Source organism: Macrosteles quadrilineatus, unplaced genomic scaffold (assembly GCF_028750875.1).
Source record: "Macrosteles quadrilineatus isolate MER2022 unplaced genomic scaffold, UCM_ALF_1.0 Scaffold_1__1_contigs__length_201487025, whole genome shotgun sequence".
NCBI classification, from domain to species: domain Eukaryota; kingdom Metazoa; phylum Arthropoda; class Insecta; order Hemiptera; family Cicadellidae; genus Macrosteles; species Macrosteles quadrilineatus.
In genome coordinates, this window is record NW_026542594.1 from 197,566,573 (window position 1) to 197,589,952 (window position 23,380).

At 35.4% G+C, this 23,380-nt stretch overlaps 2 protein-coding genes across 2 annotated transcripts; one reads left to right on the forward strand and one right to left on the reverse strand.

Moving 5' to 3' along the window:
- Positions 1-1,843: 1,843 nt before the first annotated feature.
- LOC128983489 (uncharacterized) lies at positions 1,844-6,105 on the reverse strand. Its single transcript, XM_054402788.1, has 2 exons — positions 5,400-6,105; positions 1,844-2,686 (listed from the first exon to the last, which is right to left on the reverse strand). The coding sequence occupies exons 1-2, from the start codon at positions 6,056-6,058 to the stop codon at positions 2,461-2,463; spliced, it is 885 nt and encodes a 294-aa protein (XP_054258763.1). The 5' UTR covers positions 6,059-6,105; the 3' UTR covers positions 1,844-2,460.
- A 4,647-nt stretch (positions 6,106-10,752) lies between these two features.
- LOC128993836 (lys-63-specific deubiquitinase BRCC36-like) lies at positions 10,753-21,914 on the forward strand. Its single transcript, XM_054417886.1, has 6 exons — positions 10,753-10,922; positions 12,014-12,230; positions 15,288-15,376; positions 18,981-19,118; positions 20,644-20,749; positions 20,856-21,914. Exons 1-6 carry the CDS (start codon positions 10,818-10,820, stop codon positions 21,026-21,028), a joined length of 828 nt encoding a protein of 275 aa, XP_054273861.1. The 5' UTR covers positions 10,753-10,817; the 3' UTR covers positions 21,029-21,914.
- The last annotated feature ends 1,466 nt before the right edge of the window (positions 21,915-23,380 follow it).

Below are 23,380 nucleotides of genomic sequence, written 5' to 3' on the forward strand. Positions count from 1 at the left end.
TTCACCTCCCAGGACGAGGCTACTTCCAAAGTCGAGGATATGCCTCACAAAATGTCAGTCGAACACAACAGGTAGGACGAGCCCGAAGAACTCAAGTCACAACCACAAGCTACAGGCAGGTGAAAGATCTATGAACTTAATCAACACTAGCAGAGCTGAACACCCCACCACCCTGAATGGAGGGAATGTCACTGGGTACTCTCACTTTGGGTAAACCCAAAGAGGCTGGCTTGTCCAGTCGTCCATAGCTTGTGGCCTACCTGAAGTGCCGGTTCCAACACCGGGCAATTACCTCCCCTCTGGGAGAACCAACGGGGATTCCCTTAGTCAGCAGGTTTGCTGTGGTAGGGGTATTTTTAAGTGTACAATCGTGTTTGAATCATAATGAATAAATCACTATTAGTAGCCTAAATCATCAAAACCGACCCTTATTAAAATAGTAATACCAGACATTATGCTGTCCTAAATGGTTATAAGTATTATGTCATTCTTCATATTCTTTGAAAAGGTAGGTTACAGCAAAAACCTACGTTGTGTTTTTTATTTATTTCCCCAGCTTTGCTTTGATAAATGGTTTTTACATCTGCATGTACCTTCAAAGAGCTCATAACTGTTTTATTCTTTATTACTGTATGTGCTCTGTAAAAAAGGTATTATACGTGAAATAATTAAGCAAGCCAAAAGAAAAACTGTTTTATCGCTAATGATAGTTTTTTACTTACCTGAATTTGAGTTCTAAGCAATATAGAACTTTCAGAGATTTGAGTTCTAAGCATTATAGAACTTTCAGAGATTTGAGTTCTAAGCATTATAGAACTTTCAGAGTTGTTTGTTCGGAAATTGTTTTCCACCCTAAAACATCTACACTTATAATAAATTCAGATTTTTTTTTCAGACTCATTCACTTTTTTAAATTCTATGTTGGAGGAATTTTTCATTTAATAGGTTCACCACCATCAATCACTTCTCTGTATGTGTGTAGTCTACTGAAACTTAATAGTAAATGGTTTAAATTTGTATGCTTATTCTATTTATTGTGGATATTTAAAGGCATGCACTGATGTGGATGCGATACTCCCTGGTGTGTATTAACGTCCGCGCTAGTGAGTACTACGATTATCCGCAGTACTATCCTGATAATTAGACCAATTCGTTAATACCAAGGCAAAAAAAATGTGGATCGGATTCCACTATAAACTGTAGGTTAGCTGTATGGGCTATTAATTAACAGCTGTGTCTAAGGAATATATCGGCCTTAGTCACTAACAAGACTACAAGATCGCGACACTCATCCTACACTCATTTCCATTCATACTTGGCTATAATATACCAACTTTCTATGGTCGCCATTTCAATCAAAAGTATTGAATCATTCAAGTATTTTGAGAATGTCCTTTCTTAAATGTTGATCTCTGAATCCATAATTATCAATGATAATACAGTTAAAATAAAATAAAAGAAATTGGTAGGTTTCCTGTAAAACTGAAGATCCATTATAAAGTAATAAAACCTGAGCTGAGCGTGTAATATTAGAGGACAATAATATTTGTTTGAATTTGATGTCTAACATATAAGTATTATAAAAATAAATAAAAGAGAAAATTCCTCAATACAGACTTCAACAAGTTATTTTGAAGTACAGTAAATGTCTTGGCAGAAGAGAGAGAAATAAAGAGGGAGTTTAAATATTAAATTCATTAACACAATGTAGTTAATTTTTATTGCCCTACAAAGCCTACAAATTTAACAAATTTAGTTTCAGGCCACTATTTCTTTTAAAATTTAAAGGGTAGGCTATATAGTTTAATATCTATGACTGTGGCAATATTACAAGAAAAACAACTTGCAGTTTTTCACTGAGGTTTATTTTATTCCCATAAATTAACATTTTCTTATCCTAAACTAGTAGAATAAATTATCACATACTATTCAAGCAAAATTTAAATAATGGGTCAAATTGTAGCGATTAGTAAAAACAAGTTATACAGTAGTAAATTGTTATGGAGTGAATTTTCATCAAACAAATTCCAAATAGGCTACTTGGTGCAAGAAACAAAATATAAAAATACCAAGACCCACAATAAATTTTAACAAACCTTAGTTACCCAACATAAGAAAACACCCACTGCCAACCTCCCTTTATAACCACTGCTCTACATTTCATTAACTAATACAAGTTAGTCTAAACAATATACCCTAAAGACTGGTGAATAGCATATTTAAAAAAATTCTTTAAACTATAGTTCTGAAAACCAGTACAGTATTTTACCATATACAAAATGAATTAAATATATACCGTCAGCCGTGCTGCGTTTACCTTAGGTTCTGGCGCACACCGCTGGGAGCACCGTAACTACATGGCACTCCCAGCGGTGAACGCCAGAACCTATGGTAACCATGGTAACTGCAGCACGGATGACAGTCTATATTTAATTATTTTAGCAGCTCATCACTAGTCTCTTAAGAAGACATGGATTCCAGTTCCTCCGTAGTGTCCGGCGATGTGTTCTCAGCTAGGAGCTCCTCTAAGGTGTGAGTTTTCCCGTCAATGATGATTCTGTCGTACCACAAGAAGGCACGACGACCCTGCGCCAGAGCCTGCTGAAGATATGGCACTAGCTCGCCACGCTTCTGCGCAACCAACTCACTGTAGTCCGAAGACACTGTCATGTTGGTATGTGTCAACCTGTCAACAAACGACTATAGTTATTTGTGTAAGTGTGCAAAGTGGCACTTTGCTGCACACTCACTAGCCGCAGCCGCAGGCGAGTGTGGAAAGTTTCTCGAGTGCATCAAAGACACTTTGCGCTTGTGTTACTAATTTTGCCTATAGTTACAATAAATCATTTAATTAGTCTTTCAAACACTATGCAACACGTTTTTAGGTTAGGTTACGTTTTAGGTTGGTTGGGTTACGTTTTATTTAGGTTAAATCAAAGCGTTGAGCAAAATGGGAAACGCTGGACCAGCTGATCGTAGCCGTAGTATCTTTAAGAGTTGCCAACTTATTTTCAACCAATACTGGAGTGCGGCAAAAAAATTAGTGCGGAAAAGGAAAATGAGTTCGGCAAAAGTAGGTAAATGCAGCAGTTGGCTACTTTGAGTGCTATAATCAGTACAAGAAAGCTCACTTTGTCAGGTAACTGTAGGAAAAGTAACTTAATTTGTTGACACTGTCATCAGAAGGTTGCCTACTGAGATAAATCAATCTTTGTTTGAAAGTGGAACCAGCTGTTCTTTGATTATTGGACTTTTAAATGATCGTGGCTAGAGAAGCAGCTGATCATAATCAATTATAAAACTGGCATTGTTCATTTAACATAAGAAAAATAAAATGTTTTCCTACAGTTACCTAACAATGTACATGTTCTCTCACTGATTTGAGAAAGCAAAGTGGCCAATTCGCTCATCAGTGAGACAATGTTAACATTGTCTCACTCTAATTACTTTGTCTCACTCCAGATTTGCAACGTGAAGGCACGAAATAGTGACATGCAGGCAACGGCGTATGCGCGCGAAATACGTTAGCAGCACTGGCTGTAAATCAGCTGGTCAGCTGTTGTACTGTTGTATTTGTCACTTCACATTAAATGTTATATTAAAAGTTCACTTCTGTGTAAAAATAGGTTATGTTTCTTCACAAATTTATTTGTTTTATGGTAACTGTAGGAAAAGTATAATGTGCAACTCGAGTTCAAAGTACAATTGCCTCACTCGAGAAACCGTTCCTAGTAAGGATTTCTTTCGAGTGAGTCAATTGCTCACTTTTCTCACTAGTTGCACAAATAACTATTTCCGTCTTAAAAAGCGGTATGGATTATTATTATAAACATGACGTAACTGGTCCGAATCTTATACAAATACAGTCACAGTGGTTTAGTTTAGACAGTTCCATTTAGGCAATGTTTAATTTCGGGCCAGTAAAATCATTTGTTTATGTTTATGATACCGGGTCTGCCCCTCATCCTACACTCATCTCCATTCATACTTGCCTTAAAATATCTACTTTGTATGGTCGCCATTTCATTTAAAAGTATTAAAAGTTCTTGTATTCGTGACACACACCCTTGACCTTATATGTTGTGGTCGTGGAAGACTAACCTAATAATGTAAAAGATACCAAATCCTCAAAGGAATTTAATTTAGTATTTTGGACTATTATCCGAAACAGTGAAACATTTTACTAGATACTTATAAACATGGCTTAGTTATTTTAACAGGGACTGTACGTTTAATCTTAACTACTGTTTAAGATTTTTTTAAGATTTCTTTAAGTATTTAAGGTATGGATGGATGGGTCTCAGAGTTTCGAGAAATTTTCGGGAAATTTTCAATCTCGTCCTACGAGATTTAAAATGTGGTAAAAAAACTCCGGTAAAAAGTCAATACAAACCACAATACAGGAGCACGTTGTTGTTGCGTTGCCTTTCAAAGGCGTTCTCATTTAATTAATTCCTACAGGTAAATATTGCTTTATTTTACATCGACAATAATGTGATGTCTTGTTAGTGAAAGGTTTTAGACTTGTAAATTTGGAATTTTTCAAAGTTTTTCAATTGTAATTTAATACTAAACTAGTACAACTGATGTTTTAGACTGGTAAGTATGGTATTTTTCAAAGTTAAACTATTTCCTAACTGACATCACCATGTTTCCTATGCGTTAGAGTTATCTATACTATTATAAAGGTGAGTGAGCGTAGCGAACGAGCTCCATCCCAAAGGTGAGTGAGCGTAGCGAACGAACTTCAACCTGGAGGCGAGTTAGCGTAGCGAACGAGCTAACCTGAAGGCAAGTGAGCGTAGCGAACGAGCTCCAACCTAAAGGTGAGTGAGCGTAGCGAACGAGCTCCAACCCAAAGGTGAGTGAGCGTAGCGAACGAACTTCAACCAGGACGTGATTGAGCGATGCGAACGAGATCATCTTGAAAATTAAACGTAACGGTACTTTCTTTCCATCGGTCTGTCTTAGGGGAAACCTATAACTTAGGCGATACGAAGTTCGCCGGGTCAGCTAGTACTATTATAAAATTAAGGTGGTGTCCGTCTGTATATCCTTTTTTTTAATAAGGTAGGCCTAATGAATATTTGTTTTTATACTGCAGTTTTTAGTAACATTTTAAAATATACTTACATATTATTATTATTTTTGTATTTAACCATAGTCATCTGCCATAAATCATTGGGTATTTAAGAATGTTACACAATCATGTTAAAATTTCAAACGTCCATTTTTCGTCAAGGATGAGAAAGAAAATCCCGTTTCGATATCGTCTCAAATGTTTTGAGAAATAAAACATCCCGTCTCGAACTAAAAATCCAATTTTACCCATCCCTAATTTAAGTACTAAAATGCAGATATACAGTTGGGAGCTTAGTGCCTTAAATACTATTAAATACCTGTTGCTGGCTGAGAGCACTTTCATCTTGGTAGCGAAGTTGGTAAACCTGACAACAATGGGTTTGTTCCTGCCAGGGGTGTCACTCAGGGCCCGAAGAGCTACAGAAATGTCTTGAGCAGAAACCCTGACTTTCATCACACGGTTGAAGACATGAAGGACTTTCTGCAATGTAGCCCTAGAAGTCTCCCTTGGCTTTTGGTGAACATTTGTGAGAATAATACTGTTGGTTTTCACCTGTTGCTCGATGGAATCTATCTTGAGAATCAGTTTCTTGTTAATGTCTTCCAAGTTGGTGATTTTCTCTTGCTGTGTTTTCAAGTCAGTAAGAAGTTTTTCGACTTTTTCTTCCAGAGAGGGCTTACTTGGTATTTCTGACTCAAAATCAGGAAACACAGGTCGAGAATCTTCTGGGATAGGACTTACAGATTCGTCTGAAGATCCAGAATCTGGTTTTGGCTTCTCTTCTTCAACTTCGATTTCATTTTCTTCTGGGTTGCCCAAAAGATCATATGAAGAATAGTCTGTCGATGGGTATTCTTCGTTGTTGGTATCTACCTCATACTCTGGTTCTTCAACCACAAACCCTCGGAAAAATTGGGAATGAGCATTACCGACCAGTAAAAATAAAACACAAACACTTACACAAGCTAACTTCATGTTGCACAGTGTTCACAGTATCAACCTCAAAGACAGAATGGTTGTGAAATAACAACACTACGTTTGCCTTCAAGTTATCTTACGGTTTGACTCTTTGACCTCTCTGATAAAATGTAGTCGTTTAAGTAAAAACCCAGAAGATTGTGTCATCATTTATAACAAATATTCAGGAAAATATGATTCGCCTTATTTCTATGAATCTTTTTTGTTACGTTCGGTTGTTTTTATGATCCTTACATAAATAAATAAATAAAAATGTCTTTATTAAACGTTTCTCTGGTACAGCAGTTTTTCTGAACAACTTTCGTCACTATGCTAAATACCTTAATCTACTATTTGGCCGCTATAAACATAATATTTATTAATTACTTAGTTTTATATATCAGTATGTTGTATAAAATAGTTACATATCCGCCAACGCTTTCAGAAAAAAAATCAACAAATGGACTTTATAGAAACGTTTGTGGCTTTTAAATCTGGCAACCAGTGAAACCGGTCATTTTGGTTTTGAATACGTTTAAATCTTGTGTATGCTGATGAAAAACTTACCAAACTTTTGAATAACATTTTCACATACATGGTTCATCCCCCTTATTAATTAAGATATTTTTCCTATTTTTTTAAATTTATCATTTTTACCTTTCTTACTTCAAAACTTCTATGTATTAAATTTAAATGAACATTTTTTTAGGTCAATCTTTTTCAAATTGAATCACAAATCCTTCCATCTTCACTCACAATAAATCATTAGCAACACTAACATCAGCTGTTATAAACTTTAGAAATGTGATTGTGCCTTATCAATTAGTCTTTTTAAATGAAGAAACGATGTAAGTAAAATTAATTATAAATTTAGTTCCTATAAGTATTAATTAATGATGATTTATTTTTAATGAAATAATAAAGAAAAACTAATTTGTTATATCTTTGGAACATATTATTAAATTTACAAATTAAATTGAGCATTAAATATGGCGGACAAAACTAATATGATTATCAAAACATCGAGGACTAAAAAATGTAATAGTAAATACAGTATATGTTTCATTGCATCTCTGATTCTACTCTACAAAAATATCAAAGAACAAAAAACCAGTCCTTTTATCTATTGCCTTAACATTTTCGAATAATTAACTAATAGCTATGGTGAATAAATAAATAAAACTAAATAACTATGGTAGCTATAGCTATATTTTTGTAAAATTTAAGCCCAGTCGGTTCAGTAGTTTTTGCACCTATTAGTAATACTTTGTTTTATTACTCTGAGGTAATACACATACAGACAGACGCCGTCAGATTTTTATATAATAGTATAGAATATAGAATAGATAAGATATTTACTTTGCAGTGACATTTTTTGTTTGTGTTTATGGTCCACCATCATCTACCATCTTTATATTTGCAATCACCAACAAGTTAACAATCTCTAATGTAGCACTCTAATATGGGTTCATGAAAAGCTATGTAACTATGATAAGCTAGTGAATCATAATACAAATTTAATCAATATCAAAATATATTAAACGATTGGTTCAAGAATTTTGTTGTGACGCCACCAACCCTACGATCGCGAAATCGTGTAACCACAGAGATGTGAGAGAATAGACCATTTTAAGGTTAGGATTATACTAGGATGCTGGCGTCCGAGAGGCCAGCGTCCGGGACGCTAGCGGGGCATTAAATCAAATGGGGGCGATTATACATATTATATAGTGATACATATTATATTATTAGTGATTATATAGGCCTATCAATGTCAATTAAATGTTTACTTTGTCTTTCCGTAATTAAATGTTCGTATTCGTGTATTTATTGTGTGCGTGTGACATCGATGTCTTCGTTTTTGTAACCCTGACGATGCCGTATTTACGGCGAAACATGTAGGTTGTTAACCTCAAACAACATTTGGATTACTTGAGGTATAGTACCATTATTATAGTCATACTATGGATGCTAGCGTCGGATGCTAAAAAGAGCCACCGGACGCTCGAAGCTATTACCGTAGGTGGCATGGTAAGACCTAGGCCCGGGACCGATTTACTTTTTCATTTTGATGTCCCCAGAGGCCAAAAACACCATCCGTTCGAATAGATTTAAATATTATATATATGTCTGTAAACGCGATAACTGGAGTAACTTTTGTCCTATTTTGAAGAAACTCTGTTTTAAGATGAGGGGTGGGATAAATTTGAATGAGTTCGCGAACCAGCATAAACAGACCTTGGGAACGGGGTTTTATGTGCTAAAAAAGGGGGTTTGTCATTTTTTATCCATAAAACTGAAAAATTCCCAATTTCTCTCTAGACAATTTTAGTGAGCTTAAAAACAAATAATTTTGTATATTTAAGTGTTTTTGTACTGTTGTGTTGTGTTGTTGTTGTGTTGTGTTGTTGTTGTGTTGTGTTGTTGTTGTGTTGTTTTGTAGTTATGGAGAAAATTAAAAAAAGAGTATAATAAAAATTGCCATGTTATTCTTATTGAAAATGTTGTTGTTATTTGTTGGAATTTGCTTGTGTATGGATATATTTTGATTAAACTTGGACGATTTGTTTTATACTAAGCTAATAATACAGTATTTTACTAAAAACACACTTTATTAGCCCCCTTAAAGCATCAAACCTTGGTACTCGTTAAACCTAATGTTATTTAAATAGATATAAACAAAAAGTGACTAAACATTGAAATAAAATGGCAGTCCGAGAGGCTAGCATCCCAACTCAAATCACGTCATTTTTCGGCTCGAGGTGGGACGCTAGCCTCTCGGACGCCAGCATCCCGGACGCCAGCGTCCTAGTATAATCCTATAGTCTAAGGTTGGTCTATTGTCTGTGGTGTAACCTAACGTTGAGTTGAATCTGAATGTTTATGTTTATAAGCCAATCATCGATCTCTAGAAAGAGACACGACTCTCGGCTTCTCAAAGAAATAATTTTTGTACATACTACCTATGTTATATCCCATGGGTCGTCCAGGTAAGGTAGTCTTGTATGAGCCACCACAAAATCACTGCGAGACTCAACAGATACAAATGTTACTTTAACTACTACCACTGCTTTAATTTGGAAATGTGTGCATGATTTACAACGTATAACATACTATCATTTTTCTAACTGAAACCAATTTTTTTTCTAATTTGCATAGTCTTTAAATTACTAGTAAATAATTAAACAACACAGGAATGAGTATTCAGTGACATCTAGCAGTGACTAGGCGAACTGTTGCTTGCATTGACGGTAGCAGCATCTAGCGGCGATATCCCGAACTAACTTCAGTACTTGTAAATTACAGTATTAGAAAATTACAGACAAAGAAACACGCTAGTATGAAACGTGATGAAACACAACGATGAAACACACTGATAATAATTATAAGCAATGTAATGGCGAAATAATATTATTTAAACCTGTTAGAATATCAGTATACTGCATTTTATGTAGTAAGTAATTATAAGTAATTTTATATAGGTACAGTAATATTTTAACTGTAAAAATATTTTTAATGTACGATTTTATAGTTTTTTCTAACTGTATTTATTGAAATTCAATATACCACATAAGCAGGTACCTTGCAAAATCCTTTGAAATTCTACATTAAACCATTTAATTAAACATCAAACAATTAAACCTACATTAAACATAAATTTTAATCAAGGTACAGTAAATAAGGGAGAATGCAAAAACTTGGAAAGCTTACTTTATTCTATCTATAATAGGTACTTGTGGCAACAACCATGGTGCTTCTCCTGGTCTCAGCAACATATGCGATGATTTCTCGCGATTTTTGATATCTGTGCTTATATAAAAATTGCCCCAAAATATGTGGGGATTTCCTACAATCGTGACAACATCCGCGATTATTCCCCTCGATCAGAGCAGTTCTGTAATCATTGTCGTCCGGTAATCCAGCACGGCAACACATGTATGTCTTCTAATCGGGGCAACATTAATTGTTTATCTTCCAAACGACCACGTGAACCCCTTTATCACAACCGCAGCAATCGGGACAACATCTCTGTGATTATTTCCTGCAATCGCGGCAACGGCTGTCATGATTTATTGTGATCGCGTTCGCGGCAATTTCTGGTAGGCATTTGTAATAGTTTCCCACGATCGTAATTTTCAACTACACAAAACGAGAAAGGCCATTTGATAAAGCATAATTAGTTTTTGAACTTAAGAAAAGTCTGTGCCTGGGGCCCCGGGTACCCACCCGTTCGGGTTCGCCCATAGGTAAGTTCCACGAATACTAAGTATTCCTGGTAAGTTCTAACCCAGGAATATTAAAGTGTCATTAATTGTTTTCATAAATTCTTCCTTGTATTATTTAATTTAATTACATTATTAGTTAAAGTTATAGTAATTTATTATTGTTATTTATTCTGATATTTTATTTACTATTGCCACCGTTGAATTTTTACAGATATTTGTGTAATTGTTGTCTTATGATAATTATTATCTTTCTCTGATATATTTAATTTAATTGTTATAAATTTTTGCTCAAGAGACAGGGGAAGGGGTCATAAAACGGAATTTCTCGGCCCAGTGAGCGGGATTATATTTTTGGTCGTGCGGAAACTATTCTTTGCTCTGTGGCGGAAACGGACATCGGCTGGCAACAGACGACAGACAGGTTCCCAACACAACAACAAACAACTAAACAACCCAACCCTAGAGTGTAGAAACAGAAACAAACAGAAACAGACAGAACGTCAACGTTATCAGAATAGGTTAAGTTTTGAGGAGTTGAATATATTACAACTATGGTTCTTGCAAAAGTTTTCTTATCGAACGATGTTTATATGGCATGCCTTCAACTAGCATTGTCCACTGAGAAGGAAGAAGTGATATGTTTGCTTTTGGGCGAGGTAAGTCATACGAGTTGTGTGTACGGTACAGTATTAACTAACTTACATTCTAAGGAGTTAGGCCTACTGTAGTTAGGCCTAGCTTATAGTTTGGTTAGAGTGTGACATTGCCCGTGTAAATCCCCTATTTTTTGGGTGAGAAATTTAATGGAGCAAACGCCTTCCCGCTGTGCTGTCTATCCTCCTATTTTAGTTTTAGGGGGACGGTGTTTGCTTCATGAGACTTGAGCTAACTTGTCAATGCAAAACGACTTTCTCACACCAAATAACTTATAGGGGGTAAAAATATTTTGAGCCCCTGGTATCTTTAGAACATAATTTACTAACTCCCCAGAGCCTACATGTACAGTACTCCCCCCCCAAAAGTCAGAAAGGGGGTAACTCAGATAGGGGTATAGCGATTGCGCCATTGAATTTCTCACCCCAAAATAGAGGGCACTTATAGTTTCAGCACCGCAACACAGTAACTCCCAAGTACCCCATACATGTAGTAAGTTAAAAATGGGTAGTAAGTTTTGTTCCTAACGGGAAAAGGGGGCAATTTAAGAGTAGGCCTAAGTGTTATAATTATGAAGGGTCGTAGGGGGCGGCGATGGTTCCATCGAATTCCTCGCCCCAAAGTGGTGGTAAAATTGGTGTAAATCCGTTGGCAAACAAATAAATAAACCAATAAATAAAGTTAGGGGGTGACATGGTTTTGCACTGCCTTACAGACAAAATAGGGGAAATACCCAGTAAAGGAGAAAATCCCTGTCAAAAAATCTCACTTCCTAGAGCCATAATCCTACCTAAAAATGTTTTAAATAAGGAACACACACTGAAAAAGGTAGGCCCTACAGTTCCGCAGAGAGCCTTCAATATCGATTAGCCTAAATTAGCCTAGAATATTTCAATCAACTTAAGTGATGAATGTAATTAGGAATCAGGAATCTTATTGATTGTCTTTTACAATGAGCTGCTGCATTTGCTAGGTTAGTTAGTTAATGCAACTAAAAAAGAGGATACAAAGAGCCTCTTACTGCTAGCTTCCATTGCAAACTGTGATATTTTATTTGTATTAGGCCCATTTAACAGTTAATTTTTCTTTACAGATCAAAGAAACCGACGATGGTGTGATGGCATATATATATGCCATAAAAATTCCTCATCGGTTGGATAAGAAGAAAGACCGAGTTGAGATTTCTATTGATCAGCTGTTAGCTGCAAGAGAACACGCAGAAAAGTTGTCCACCAACTACAAGAAGGAAATTAGAGTACTTGGCTGGTTTCATTCCCACCCTCATATCACTGTTTGGCCTTCCCACGTTGGTAGGTTAAAGTTTAGATTAACTCTTTTAACTCTATTACCTTACTCTTTTAGAGATTTATCATCCTTAATGGATCTGCTGAACACAATTGTAGCCTATGGTTATAGTTCGGCCGCTTAGAAAGCGACCTCCTCCAGCATTGGTTTAGTATTAGTGCGCAGGTCGTTTTCTAAGCGGCCAAACTATAGTAGCTCTGTCTGGTTTATGTTGAGGGCGTTTTGTTGTTTAGGTAACAAAATTTAATCTAATTCTAACCAAATAAAATTATCCAAATGATAAGAAATGATAGGTAAGATTTGGAAACATAGAAATAGTCTACAATATGCCTTTATGAGGGATTCTGTTCTGAATTCACCACGTATAAATATCACATTGATTATATTAGGTCAAAGCTGTTTTTATCACATTTAATTTTCCTCTTATTGGAACTTTCAAATCCTTGATATTGTTGTCGTCCAATTTTGACCTGTTAGTAAATGTTAATTGATAGCTCTGTGACGAAAATAGGCATCAGAGTCTCGATACATTGAGTACAATGGAAATCACATTGAAAAACGAGAAAAAGCAATATTTTGACAGGAAAATATCTGATTCAACCAACAAGTCTAAATCAACATGGAAAATTGTCAATTCTGAGATTAACAACAAAACAAAACAAGAAAAAAACTTTAAAGTAGTAATATTAAATGGCAAGTGTGAATCGGACCCCACATGTGTAGGAAACATATTTAATGATTTCTTCACAAACCTTGTGGAAGATCAAGTTCTTCCTAATATTAACATAAATACAACTTCACAATCAAACTTAATAAATTTACAAAAGCCTAAGAGTAGTTTCAAATTTAAAGAAGTCAATGAAAAAGATATTGAAAAGATAGTTAAATTACTCAAAAATAAATTTTCAACAGGAGTAGATGATATTCCAATTACTCTTGTTAAGCGTGTTTTCCCAATTATTTCAAGACCATTAACACACATTATTAATTCATCTTTAATTAGCGGTATCTTTCCTTCTAAACTAAAAATTGCTAAAATAATACCGGTCTTTAAAAAGGGGGATGCCAATGATCCTTCTAGTTACAGACCAATATCATTGCTACCAGTTTTTTCAAAAATCCTTGAAAAAGTTGTATACAACCAGTTGTTGGATTTTTTGGAATCAAACCAGTTGCTGGATCAAGAGCAATATGGTTTTCGACCAGGAAGATCCACAACCACTGCTAGCATTAACTTCATTGAATCAGTTATCAACTCAATTAACAACAATGAAAAAGTTGTTGGAATATTTTTGGATTTTTCTAAAGCTTTTGATAGTGTCTCACATGATAAATTACTTGAAATTCTTCATGGCCTAAACATAAATAATAAAGAATATAATTGGTTCAGATCATATTTAAACAATCGGAAACAATGTGTTCAAATTCGACATACCTCATACTATCCAAATTGCAAATATGCATACACCCAAAATGTCTTGTCCAACTTTAAAACAGTAAAGTATGGTGTCCCACAGGGATCTATACTGGGTCCCTTGTTGTTTCTTTGCTACATAAGGGGGTTTCCAGGAGTTGTAAATGCTGGAGGATCTGTATGTCTGTATGCAGATGATACAAACATAACAATTACAGGTAAATCTCAAGAAGAAGTGGAACTAAAGTCTTTTTTAAATTTATTGTCAGTAAATGAATTCACAAATAACAAAAATCTACTAATAAATTCAAATAAATCTAATATTTTATCTTTCTCCACAAGGCAATCAAGATTAAAATTACAACCAGATATATATCTTAATGGTTCAAAATTAAATCAAGTGGAGCACACTAAATTTCTTGGTCTAATATTAGACCAGCATTTAACCTGGGATGAGCATGTGAAACATGTGGTAAAAAAATCTACAGCTGGTATTTATGCTTTGCGACAAATGTCCCGTGTCTCAAACATTGATACTCTTAAAACTATTTATTTTGCTTTGATAAATTCACATATAGCTTATGGAATAGCTTTATATGGTGGTACCACAAAAAAAAAACCTAGACAAAATTCTACGTCAACAGGAAAAAGCTCTTAGAATTATCTTTAGTATAAAAAACAGAGAATCAGTTAAAAAATATTTTTCTAAATTGGGTATAATGACCATCTATGATTTATACATTTTTGAAACTATTCTACATGTAAAAAGTTCAGATTATCAAACTAAAAATTTCCACAGTTACAATTTACGAAACACCAGGCATGTAGAACAACACAGATTGAAGTTATTTGAGAAAAAAACCAGTTTCATTGGCAAAAAATTTTTATTTAGCCTACCCAAAAATATTTTCAATGAACATAATTACAGTAGCTTTAAAAAACTACTGAAAAACTATTTGCAATCTAAATCATTATATTCAATTGAAGAGTTTTGGAATTTAAATGATTAGAAATATGTTATGTTATGATTTATGTTTGTAATCTATTATTTAGGATACTTGTATACCTAATTTTTTGCTTATCTTTTCCTTTCTGTGACGCAGTTCATGTATTTGCTGTAAAATACTTGATGAATAAAGATGATTTGTATTGTATTGTATTGTATTGTATTGCACATACAGTACACTCCCTCTTATCCGGACTCCTCGGGACCGAGGCTAGTCCGGATAACGGGTTTTCCGGTTAAACCAACGTCCCCAAAAACTTGTTAAAACAGACCATTTACTGTGATATTCAACTTAAATTTAGGAGAGCATTGTATTTATTCATGTGATAACTGGTCTCAAATCTTTCCCACGAGAACAGTTGTTTCAGTACCGCCCACTTCCTGCCGATCTAGTCCGGTTAAACCAATGTGCTGATAAAAATTGTCCGGTTAAAGAGATGTAATTTCCGCCGAGTGTAGTCCGGTTAAACAGATGTCCGGTTAAAAGGTGTCCGGATAAGAGGGAGTCTACTGTAGTAAATTGACTGTTAATAAATTCATTGCCAATAAAATCCTGGCCTAGAGCCTTTCCTTAAACAAAAATTCATTGATTGATTTTTATTAGCGTTGCTTTTGTTAGTTCAATATTTCTGGTGTTTTTAGATCTGAACACGCAAGCTAACTACCAGACAATGTCGGACAACTTTGTAGGAATTATCAGCTCTGTTTTCTCCGAAGACAAGACAACAAAGGTATATTGAGATCACTAATTTGGTAACTTAGTGTAAACAGTACAAAAATAAAAATCATTTAGACTTGTTTGAATTTTAAAATCCTACATTATAAAGGGTATAGGTAAGTAAGGGATTCTGTTAAGAAATTTATTCCTGCTACAGTGAAAGAGAAGATGAAAAATAACTAAATTCAATATTTGATTGGTTGATATTCTAAAATTCTAAAAGTTCTAAAGTTCTCGAAAAGTGTGTTAAGTTACAGTTATCCCATTATCTTGAAAATGAAAATGTGATTTCCAGTTCACAATACGGCTTTAGGGCAAACAAAAGCATGACGCATGCATTATTTGACATCAACAAATTTATTTCTTGCAAAATTAATTTAAAACAACGAGTGCTAGTAACATTTTTAGATCTAGCGAAGGCTTTTGATTCAATTGATAGACAAAAGCTAATCTCAAAATTAGAGTTTGCTGGGTTAGACAAGTTGTCAATTGACTGGTTCAAAAGCTATTTAGAAGTCTGTCATCAAGTCGTATCCATCAATGGCATTTTAAGTGAGAAAACTAATATCGAATATGGTGTGGTCCAGGGTAGTAATCTTGGACCTTTGTTGTTCTTAATATACATAAATAACATATCTAAAGTGCAATCTGGAAGCAAACTTTTCCTCTTTGCTGACGACACAGCAGTGGTTACTACCGGCAGTACGTGGGACGTGGTATATGACCAAGCATCGACTGATTTTCTTAAAAAGTGATAACGATCCTTGTCCCAGACTCCTACACCTACACTCTTGTGGTGATCCGCTGTCACGGGACTGCTGCTGTGACACTGTCGAATGTGTGTCACAATATAAGTACTTAGGCGTTATCATGGATCAGAGATTAAGCTGGGTTCCATACGTTTGGTATGTGAAACAGAGGCTTGGGAGGTTGGTCTATGCTTTCGCTCAGCTGGGCCAGGTGTTGGCGGTGGATCACTGCAGGATGGTGTACTACGCCTACGTGCAGTCGGTGCTCCAGTACGGAATTTTGGCTTGGGGTGGCGTCTCATCCACTGTGCTGGAGCCCTTGTTTGTAACACAGAAATCTCTAACAAAAAAAATTCTTAAAAAACCACTCCGATATCCAACAGATCAACTTTTTATTGAATTTCCAGTATTGAATATTAGACAACTATTCATTAAATCACTATTACTGTTTATAAAGTCAAACAAGCAACAAATAATTACAGAAATATCACATTGTTATCCCACTAGAAACCGGATAAATTTTGGCTTTTGTTTACCTAGATCATTCCTCAATTCCACTAACAAGAACGCTTTCTATCTAGCACATGTTTTATACCGTAACCTTCCATCAGACATTATCGAGGCGGAGGGTAGCAGTGTTGCTGTGTACAAACGCAGGATTGGCGAGTGGCTCGCGCGTATCGGGTGGGCGGCTGCAGAGGCGCTGATACAGTCAGCTTACACAGCATAATTATTTTCCATTAACTGAAAAAGATGTTTTCGCCACGGCTGATGCAGAATTCAACCATGTTTTTGTTACCGTCTTCAGTAACTTCTAGTTTAGTAGGATCCATTTTATTATTTTTTTGAATGCATTACTTTCGTATTTGTTAAATCAAATTAGGGGTCCCCTTTCTAATATTCAATTTATAAATGTCTTTGTCTTTTTTAATTTTTTAGTAGATATAGGTAATAGCATCGAACAAATGTTAAATACTTTGTATATTGCCTAACAATGGTTACAAGAACTCTTCCCCCAATCACAGATCAACAGTCTATCCGGGGGAATAATTCCATGTAATACAGGGTGCGGCAAAAGTCAGTATACCGAAAAAGCAGTTAAACTGTAGCTAGCATTAAACATAACTATAAAAGTATAATTTTAATATACCTGTTAGAGAAGCTGCTCAAAGTGACCACCATCATTGTCTATACACTTGTAGCACCTTTTCAACACTGACTTACAGATTTTGTTGCATAGTTGTGGTGTGAATAAAACATCAAAATGTTTTGTTATTAATTCTTTTAAATGTTCTAAACATTGAGGTTTCTCCGAAAACACATGTTCTTTTAACAAACCCCACATACTGAAATCGCACGGAGTTAGGTCTGGGGACCTAGCAGGCCACTCAATAGTTCCTCTACGTCCTATTCATTCGTCGAAGTTATCATTAAAAAATGCTCGAACATTTATTCCATAGTGTGGAGGTGCTCCGTCTTGCTGGCAAATAATCGAACGACGACGCAACTGTTCAAAAGTGGGACTGTTTTCCAACTCTAAGAACACATCTAACATCCGTATAATCACGATCGAATTTCCACCAATTTTTAAAAGAAAAACTCGTTGCTCTAAAGTTAGTTTACGATTCATGATTAAAAACACCAATAATAGAAGTTAATAATACAAGCACTAAACTCACCAACTTAACTTCACTGTCACTAGTGGCATACTAACAAAACAAACATTCATCGATAAAGAATAAACAAAGACAAAATCAACCACGACTAGACGTCAGATTAGATAAGGAATAACACTGAGATAATAATAGCGCGAGAGATAAACAATGACGCTCACCGGCCTGCAGCGGTATACTGACTTTTGCCGCACCCGGTATATTGTTATTATTGTACTATTTAATTTTTGGAATAAAAGTATTTTGATTTGATTTTGATTATTTTGATATTCTATGAGGCCTATTCAGTGTTAAGTGTAGGCTAACATAATTTAACTTTGAATATACCTTTTGGTCAAACATTGTGATCGACCGGAAATGAAAGCTGACTGTACGTCTCTTAACTAGGCAAAACTCTATGACTGTCATTCCTACAAATATGTTTTTGAGTTTCTGTTCCGTAGTGAACTCCTTTTTAGATCAGGTAACAGAGTTTTAGAACAAAGTGGGTTATCTGACCAAATTGTTATCTGGTTAGGCCTGTAATCTTGAGAAGGCCGGATAAGAGTAAAGCTACCATATTCAACTCACAATGAAAATTTTAAAAATAAATGTAAAGTGAAAAATAAAAATAAAAAATCTGTAAAAAAATAAAACCAGACTATGTTAATTCAGTCCCACATTATAAACGAATGTGTTTCTCCTTGGATCGATTGCACGACGTCCAAAATATAATTTGTTGCCTGCACACTGTGACTATTGTTTTACCGTATTTATTGTATACTAACTTAACTTAATCTAACCTAACTCCGTATGCAGGAGCTCTGGACGTCGTGCAACAGTGCTGAGCAATTGTACGTCATACCACTGACTTAACAGCGGCTTTGGGCGTGGTGCTACTGCTAAGTTTTTTGACAGTAAAAGTGTGCTGTTGCACGACAACCAATACTATGATGTCCAAAGCTTGTAGAAAGACTATGTTTCTTGCAGTTACTGTACTGGACATAGTGAGATTTGGATGTCGTGCAACAGTCAAATTTTTTTATAAGGATGTTGTGAAACTCAACAATTACATTTTGGACGTTGTGACACTGACTTATAAATTGGACGTCGTGCAACACTCCCTTTCTTCACATCCCAGTTGTCTTAGCCGCTATTCTTACTGTTTTTACACTACTCTTTAACAGTTTACATAACTGGAAATTACTTTTTTCAGGAGTGTGAAGTGAATCTGACATGTTTCCAATCGGAGTGTGTTGTTGATGACAATGACATGGTGCGTAATGTCCGCAGACCTGTTCCGTTCTTTGTTGTATCTAATCTCGATGAAAACTTTGTTCCCAACTGTCTACAGGTGAGATAGAGTAGAATTGAATGAATGAATTGAATTGAAAAATTCTTTATTGTTCTTTTCAAATACAACAGGTACAATACAATACATATTTATACACTAAGGTTGTACATAAGTATTACATGTTATTGTATTTATTAGATTTTTTAGAGAAAAAAATCCTCCCGCCACAGCAAACCTGCAGCGTAGAGCAAATTTCCATCTGCCTAATTATATTTTTACGGGTACTTAGGTTTGGGTACGTTCCTGTTAAAGGGAACGTTCATTATTATCGATGATTTTATTTGATATATCAATATGTTTTTTTTTCCTTTACGATCCATATTCCTTATTTTTTAAAATCTTCAAACGTATTTAAATTACACATTGACAACTGATCTTGTTTTGACAAAAATAATATAGCCTATGGATTAAGAAATGAAACTGTTCTAAACTAACCGATTTAACATAACTAACCAATCTTGCTGTACCATTTCAAAATTCCGTTTAATAACAGAAAAGGCATGTGAGGAATATCAAACGGAGTTTTGAAATGTTGCAGTAAGTTTGGTTATTTAGGTTAGGTTAGTTTAGAACAACTTCATTTCAATATAATATTTTTCTAAATTGTTTGTTGATACTGAGCAATATTTATTTATCGTAGTTGTCAGCTGATAAGTTTATGTTTCAATTTGTCAATATCGATATAAGTTATCGGATCAATATCTTGAAAAAAAAAAATCATCGATAAGGAAACCTAGGTTTGCTGCTTGGGGAAGGTAATAAAATATTTTTTTTAGTTAAATGTTAATAGTTTAGTCATAGCCCCCTCTAATACAAACAAGGCAGAAGCGTTGTGTGTGGCAACTTTGTAACGTCATGCCTATTGCCATGGTAATAGCAGAAACATAAATATTGTCTATACTCTCCATTATAAATAAGTACAACAGCTGTTTCAGTTTGACAGCGGTCTTGCCACTTTTGTCTCGCCTTGTATTAGAGGAGCCTATGTTTTAGTACAAAATAAATAAATTTTCCATCTGTAAAATATGTTCATAAACAAGCAAACTTTACCAGATACAGACAGATACAGTATATAGACAGAATAGGATGAACGTGCATTGTTCTCTTCCTTCTTCTTTTCTTTAGCTGGAGATCTAGTAACAACATAAACTCACTGTTTGATGCCACCTTTACAACTAGAAAAATGGACTGCGTTGAACAGTCCTCGTGTTAGCGAGGTGACTGGCAGCGAGGCCAGCGACCGTGTCACTCGCTAGAAACGTGGCTAGGCACCGTAGTGTAACAGGGGCCTAAGATATAAGCCGTTTTAACTCTCTATTTAACAGAATCTTTGCAATAATGTTCATTTGACATTTGTGGACGATGATCTGCCATCTTCTGCAATTCAATACTTCCAAATTCATGGATTAGCAGGATTAGTAAGTTTCAACTGTAAATAGAATTTGACTTGTGAAATGAAATTTCTAATTAAGTTTTACGTTTTGGTGCATTTCAAGTTGTTACCTATCATTTTTTTACTTCACAGACCATTTGTGATCTACCGAACATTTTGTACAATGAAGAAGAGGAAAGCTACAAGGAATGTGCTGGAGAAAACTCCGACGTTTTATCGACCATTCACAATGACACGTGTGAGTAAATAGAAGTATTTAGGGGTTATATAAACTGACAACAATCGCAAGAAATGTAAGCATACAAATAAGTCATTGTGTTTTATAAGAAATAATTTTGTTTCAGTGCTGACTAAATCCCTACTTCACATAACAAGCAAGATTTCAATCCCGCTTCTGAAAACACTCGAGACCAGGGAGAGGATATTGAAGCAAAAAGCTCGCTACCACAAAAAATTTGCTTCAAAAATCCAATCACTGTATGGCGGTCAAGAACCTGTTCACAATAATGTAAATTAGTCCTACAAGAGTTTTGTCTCTTTCTTCAGTTTTGTAAATAGCATAGCCATAAGGAAACTCTATTACCTCATGGTGGAAGGAAAATACATAGGTGAGCTATTCTCGTTGTCACTCAGATTGCAAACAAAAGATGATTATAACAACTGTCAAATTAGTATGTATTTGTTTTGATTTGGTTGTTATTATTTTTATCATGTTTTTAAAATAGTTGAATGTATTCGTTATAAAAACAATAACAACCAAATCAAAACAAATACTAATTTGACAATTACAATCAGGTCGAAACGGCACACGGAAGATTTCTCAGGTGCCGTTTGACGTCACTTTGAGGGAACACCAATACCGCAACGATACGATTTTGAGCCATCGGCCTCGGTGGTGCAGTGGATAGCGTTGCGGGCTGATAATCCGAATGTTCCGGGTTCGACTCCCGCCGGCGGCACTAACTTTTTATCAACATTTTTTTCATATCAGCAAGTTTGGTTGGTTTGGTTAGGTTATGACAGTTTAATTTTATAATTAAAAAATTATAAAATTGAATTTTAGGCAATTATAATTTTATTTTATGAACAAAACTATTTTTTAGATTAGTAAACCTTTATTTGATTTTTCCATTATCAGCACGTTTGGTTGGTTTGGTTAGGTTATGACAGTTTAATTTAACAATAGAAAATTATAAAATTGTCTGTTTCTTCAGACGCAGCAGTTAGTGACGTCAAACGGCACCTGAGAAATCTTCCGTGTGCCCCACCGCAATCAGGTGATCTTTTGTTTGCAATCTGAGTGACGTCAGAATATGACGAGAATAGCACACCTATGTATTTTCCTTCCACCATGCTATTACCTTATGTAATTATTTTTGTACCTAATAAATTTGTTCATCCCATGAGTTTAGTTGTGTTTATTAGTCAGTATCACTATACACTTTATTTAAATCTTAAGTTGTATTTGTTCTGGGGAATCGGGACCTTTTTGGTCAAATGCCTATACGGGAAAACTTCTGTGTGGAGGTATATTTCCATTTATACAAGCCCTACACTAAGACATATCAATAACACTAGGGTGGATATATCCTGTGCCTATCAGCCATGTGCTTTGTTTGTGAGCCCATGTGACAATGCTGTTCGTTTATACTTGTTAATTTTGTTGTTGCCTTTGTTCTTTGAGCTAAACAGAGGGAGAGAGCTGGTATATTAGTAGAGAGCGGGACTTTGGTCCATGAGTTCCCAGGTTTAAATCCTAATCCTGTGAAATTACCAATGTATTATTTTATCCAAGTGATGATTTCGCAACTATTAGGTACCGTATAGCCTAAAGTAATATGAAAATCGATTGCGGGTTAGAGCCTAGTTCCCTACGACAAAAAAAATATAGCTTAATCTGTTATCTAGAGTTGTTCCACAGTGGTGGTCATAAATTTTCTTGCGAAGAGATTATGATGATTTGGTTGAAAACTGGCCCACGGTTTGCATTTGATGCGCTTGGGCCTGAGAGATGATTACGCCCCCAACTAACTAAAATTTCCTGCGACCCTGGGCCCGTGCCCATATAAAAGCGGCCCTGCTTGAAATCAAGGTCCTACTACAAAGTAGAATCTCAATGGACGTGTTGAGTAGAACTTTTACAACCCCCAAGTATCTAGTTTGGTTACGTTTCACGCAACAAAGCTCATATGTGTGATTATATATTTAAAGGAAGTATTATGTGAGAAGATAATCCTTTCCAAAGAAGAGAGTAGTTGATTGAGGTCCTGATTGTAATCCGATCTCCCAGCTCAAGGTGAAGTGGAAGTACAAAATCTCATCCTAACGTTACATATTGGTGTTGCGCCGAAAGGTATCACCATCTGTAAAATGAAGGCCTGTTTTGAAGAGCATTAATTGTAGGTCCAACGAGAATTCCGAATCCGAACAGATGCTGTTTGGCCGTGCAGTGTGAAGTGAAGAGCTCACATAAACGTTTTTTAACATAATTTAATTTACAGTCTGTTTAAAGGACAATAAGCAAAATGCAATAACAATAAAAACATTAAAAGTTAAAAGAACATGAGCTAGTGATTGATCACTAACAACAATAGCTGACAAATAGAATGTTGATAACACTGATTTTATTAAGCTAAACAACAATTAATTCATAGGCTGCTGGTGTGTATCACCACCACCTGACTAAATGGAATCTGATCCATACAGAGAAAAACTCGCTTATGGTATCCGTGTGCACCTCAGCTTTTTACGTTGTGTCGAAAATATACTTGTGACTAGCAAGGAAGAGCCTGAGCGGCGAGCACTGTGCGGAAATTCCTCTCGCACAAGGCACATGGTCTTCCTCGACTGTGAGAGTTGTAGTGGGTGA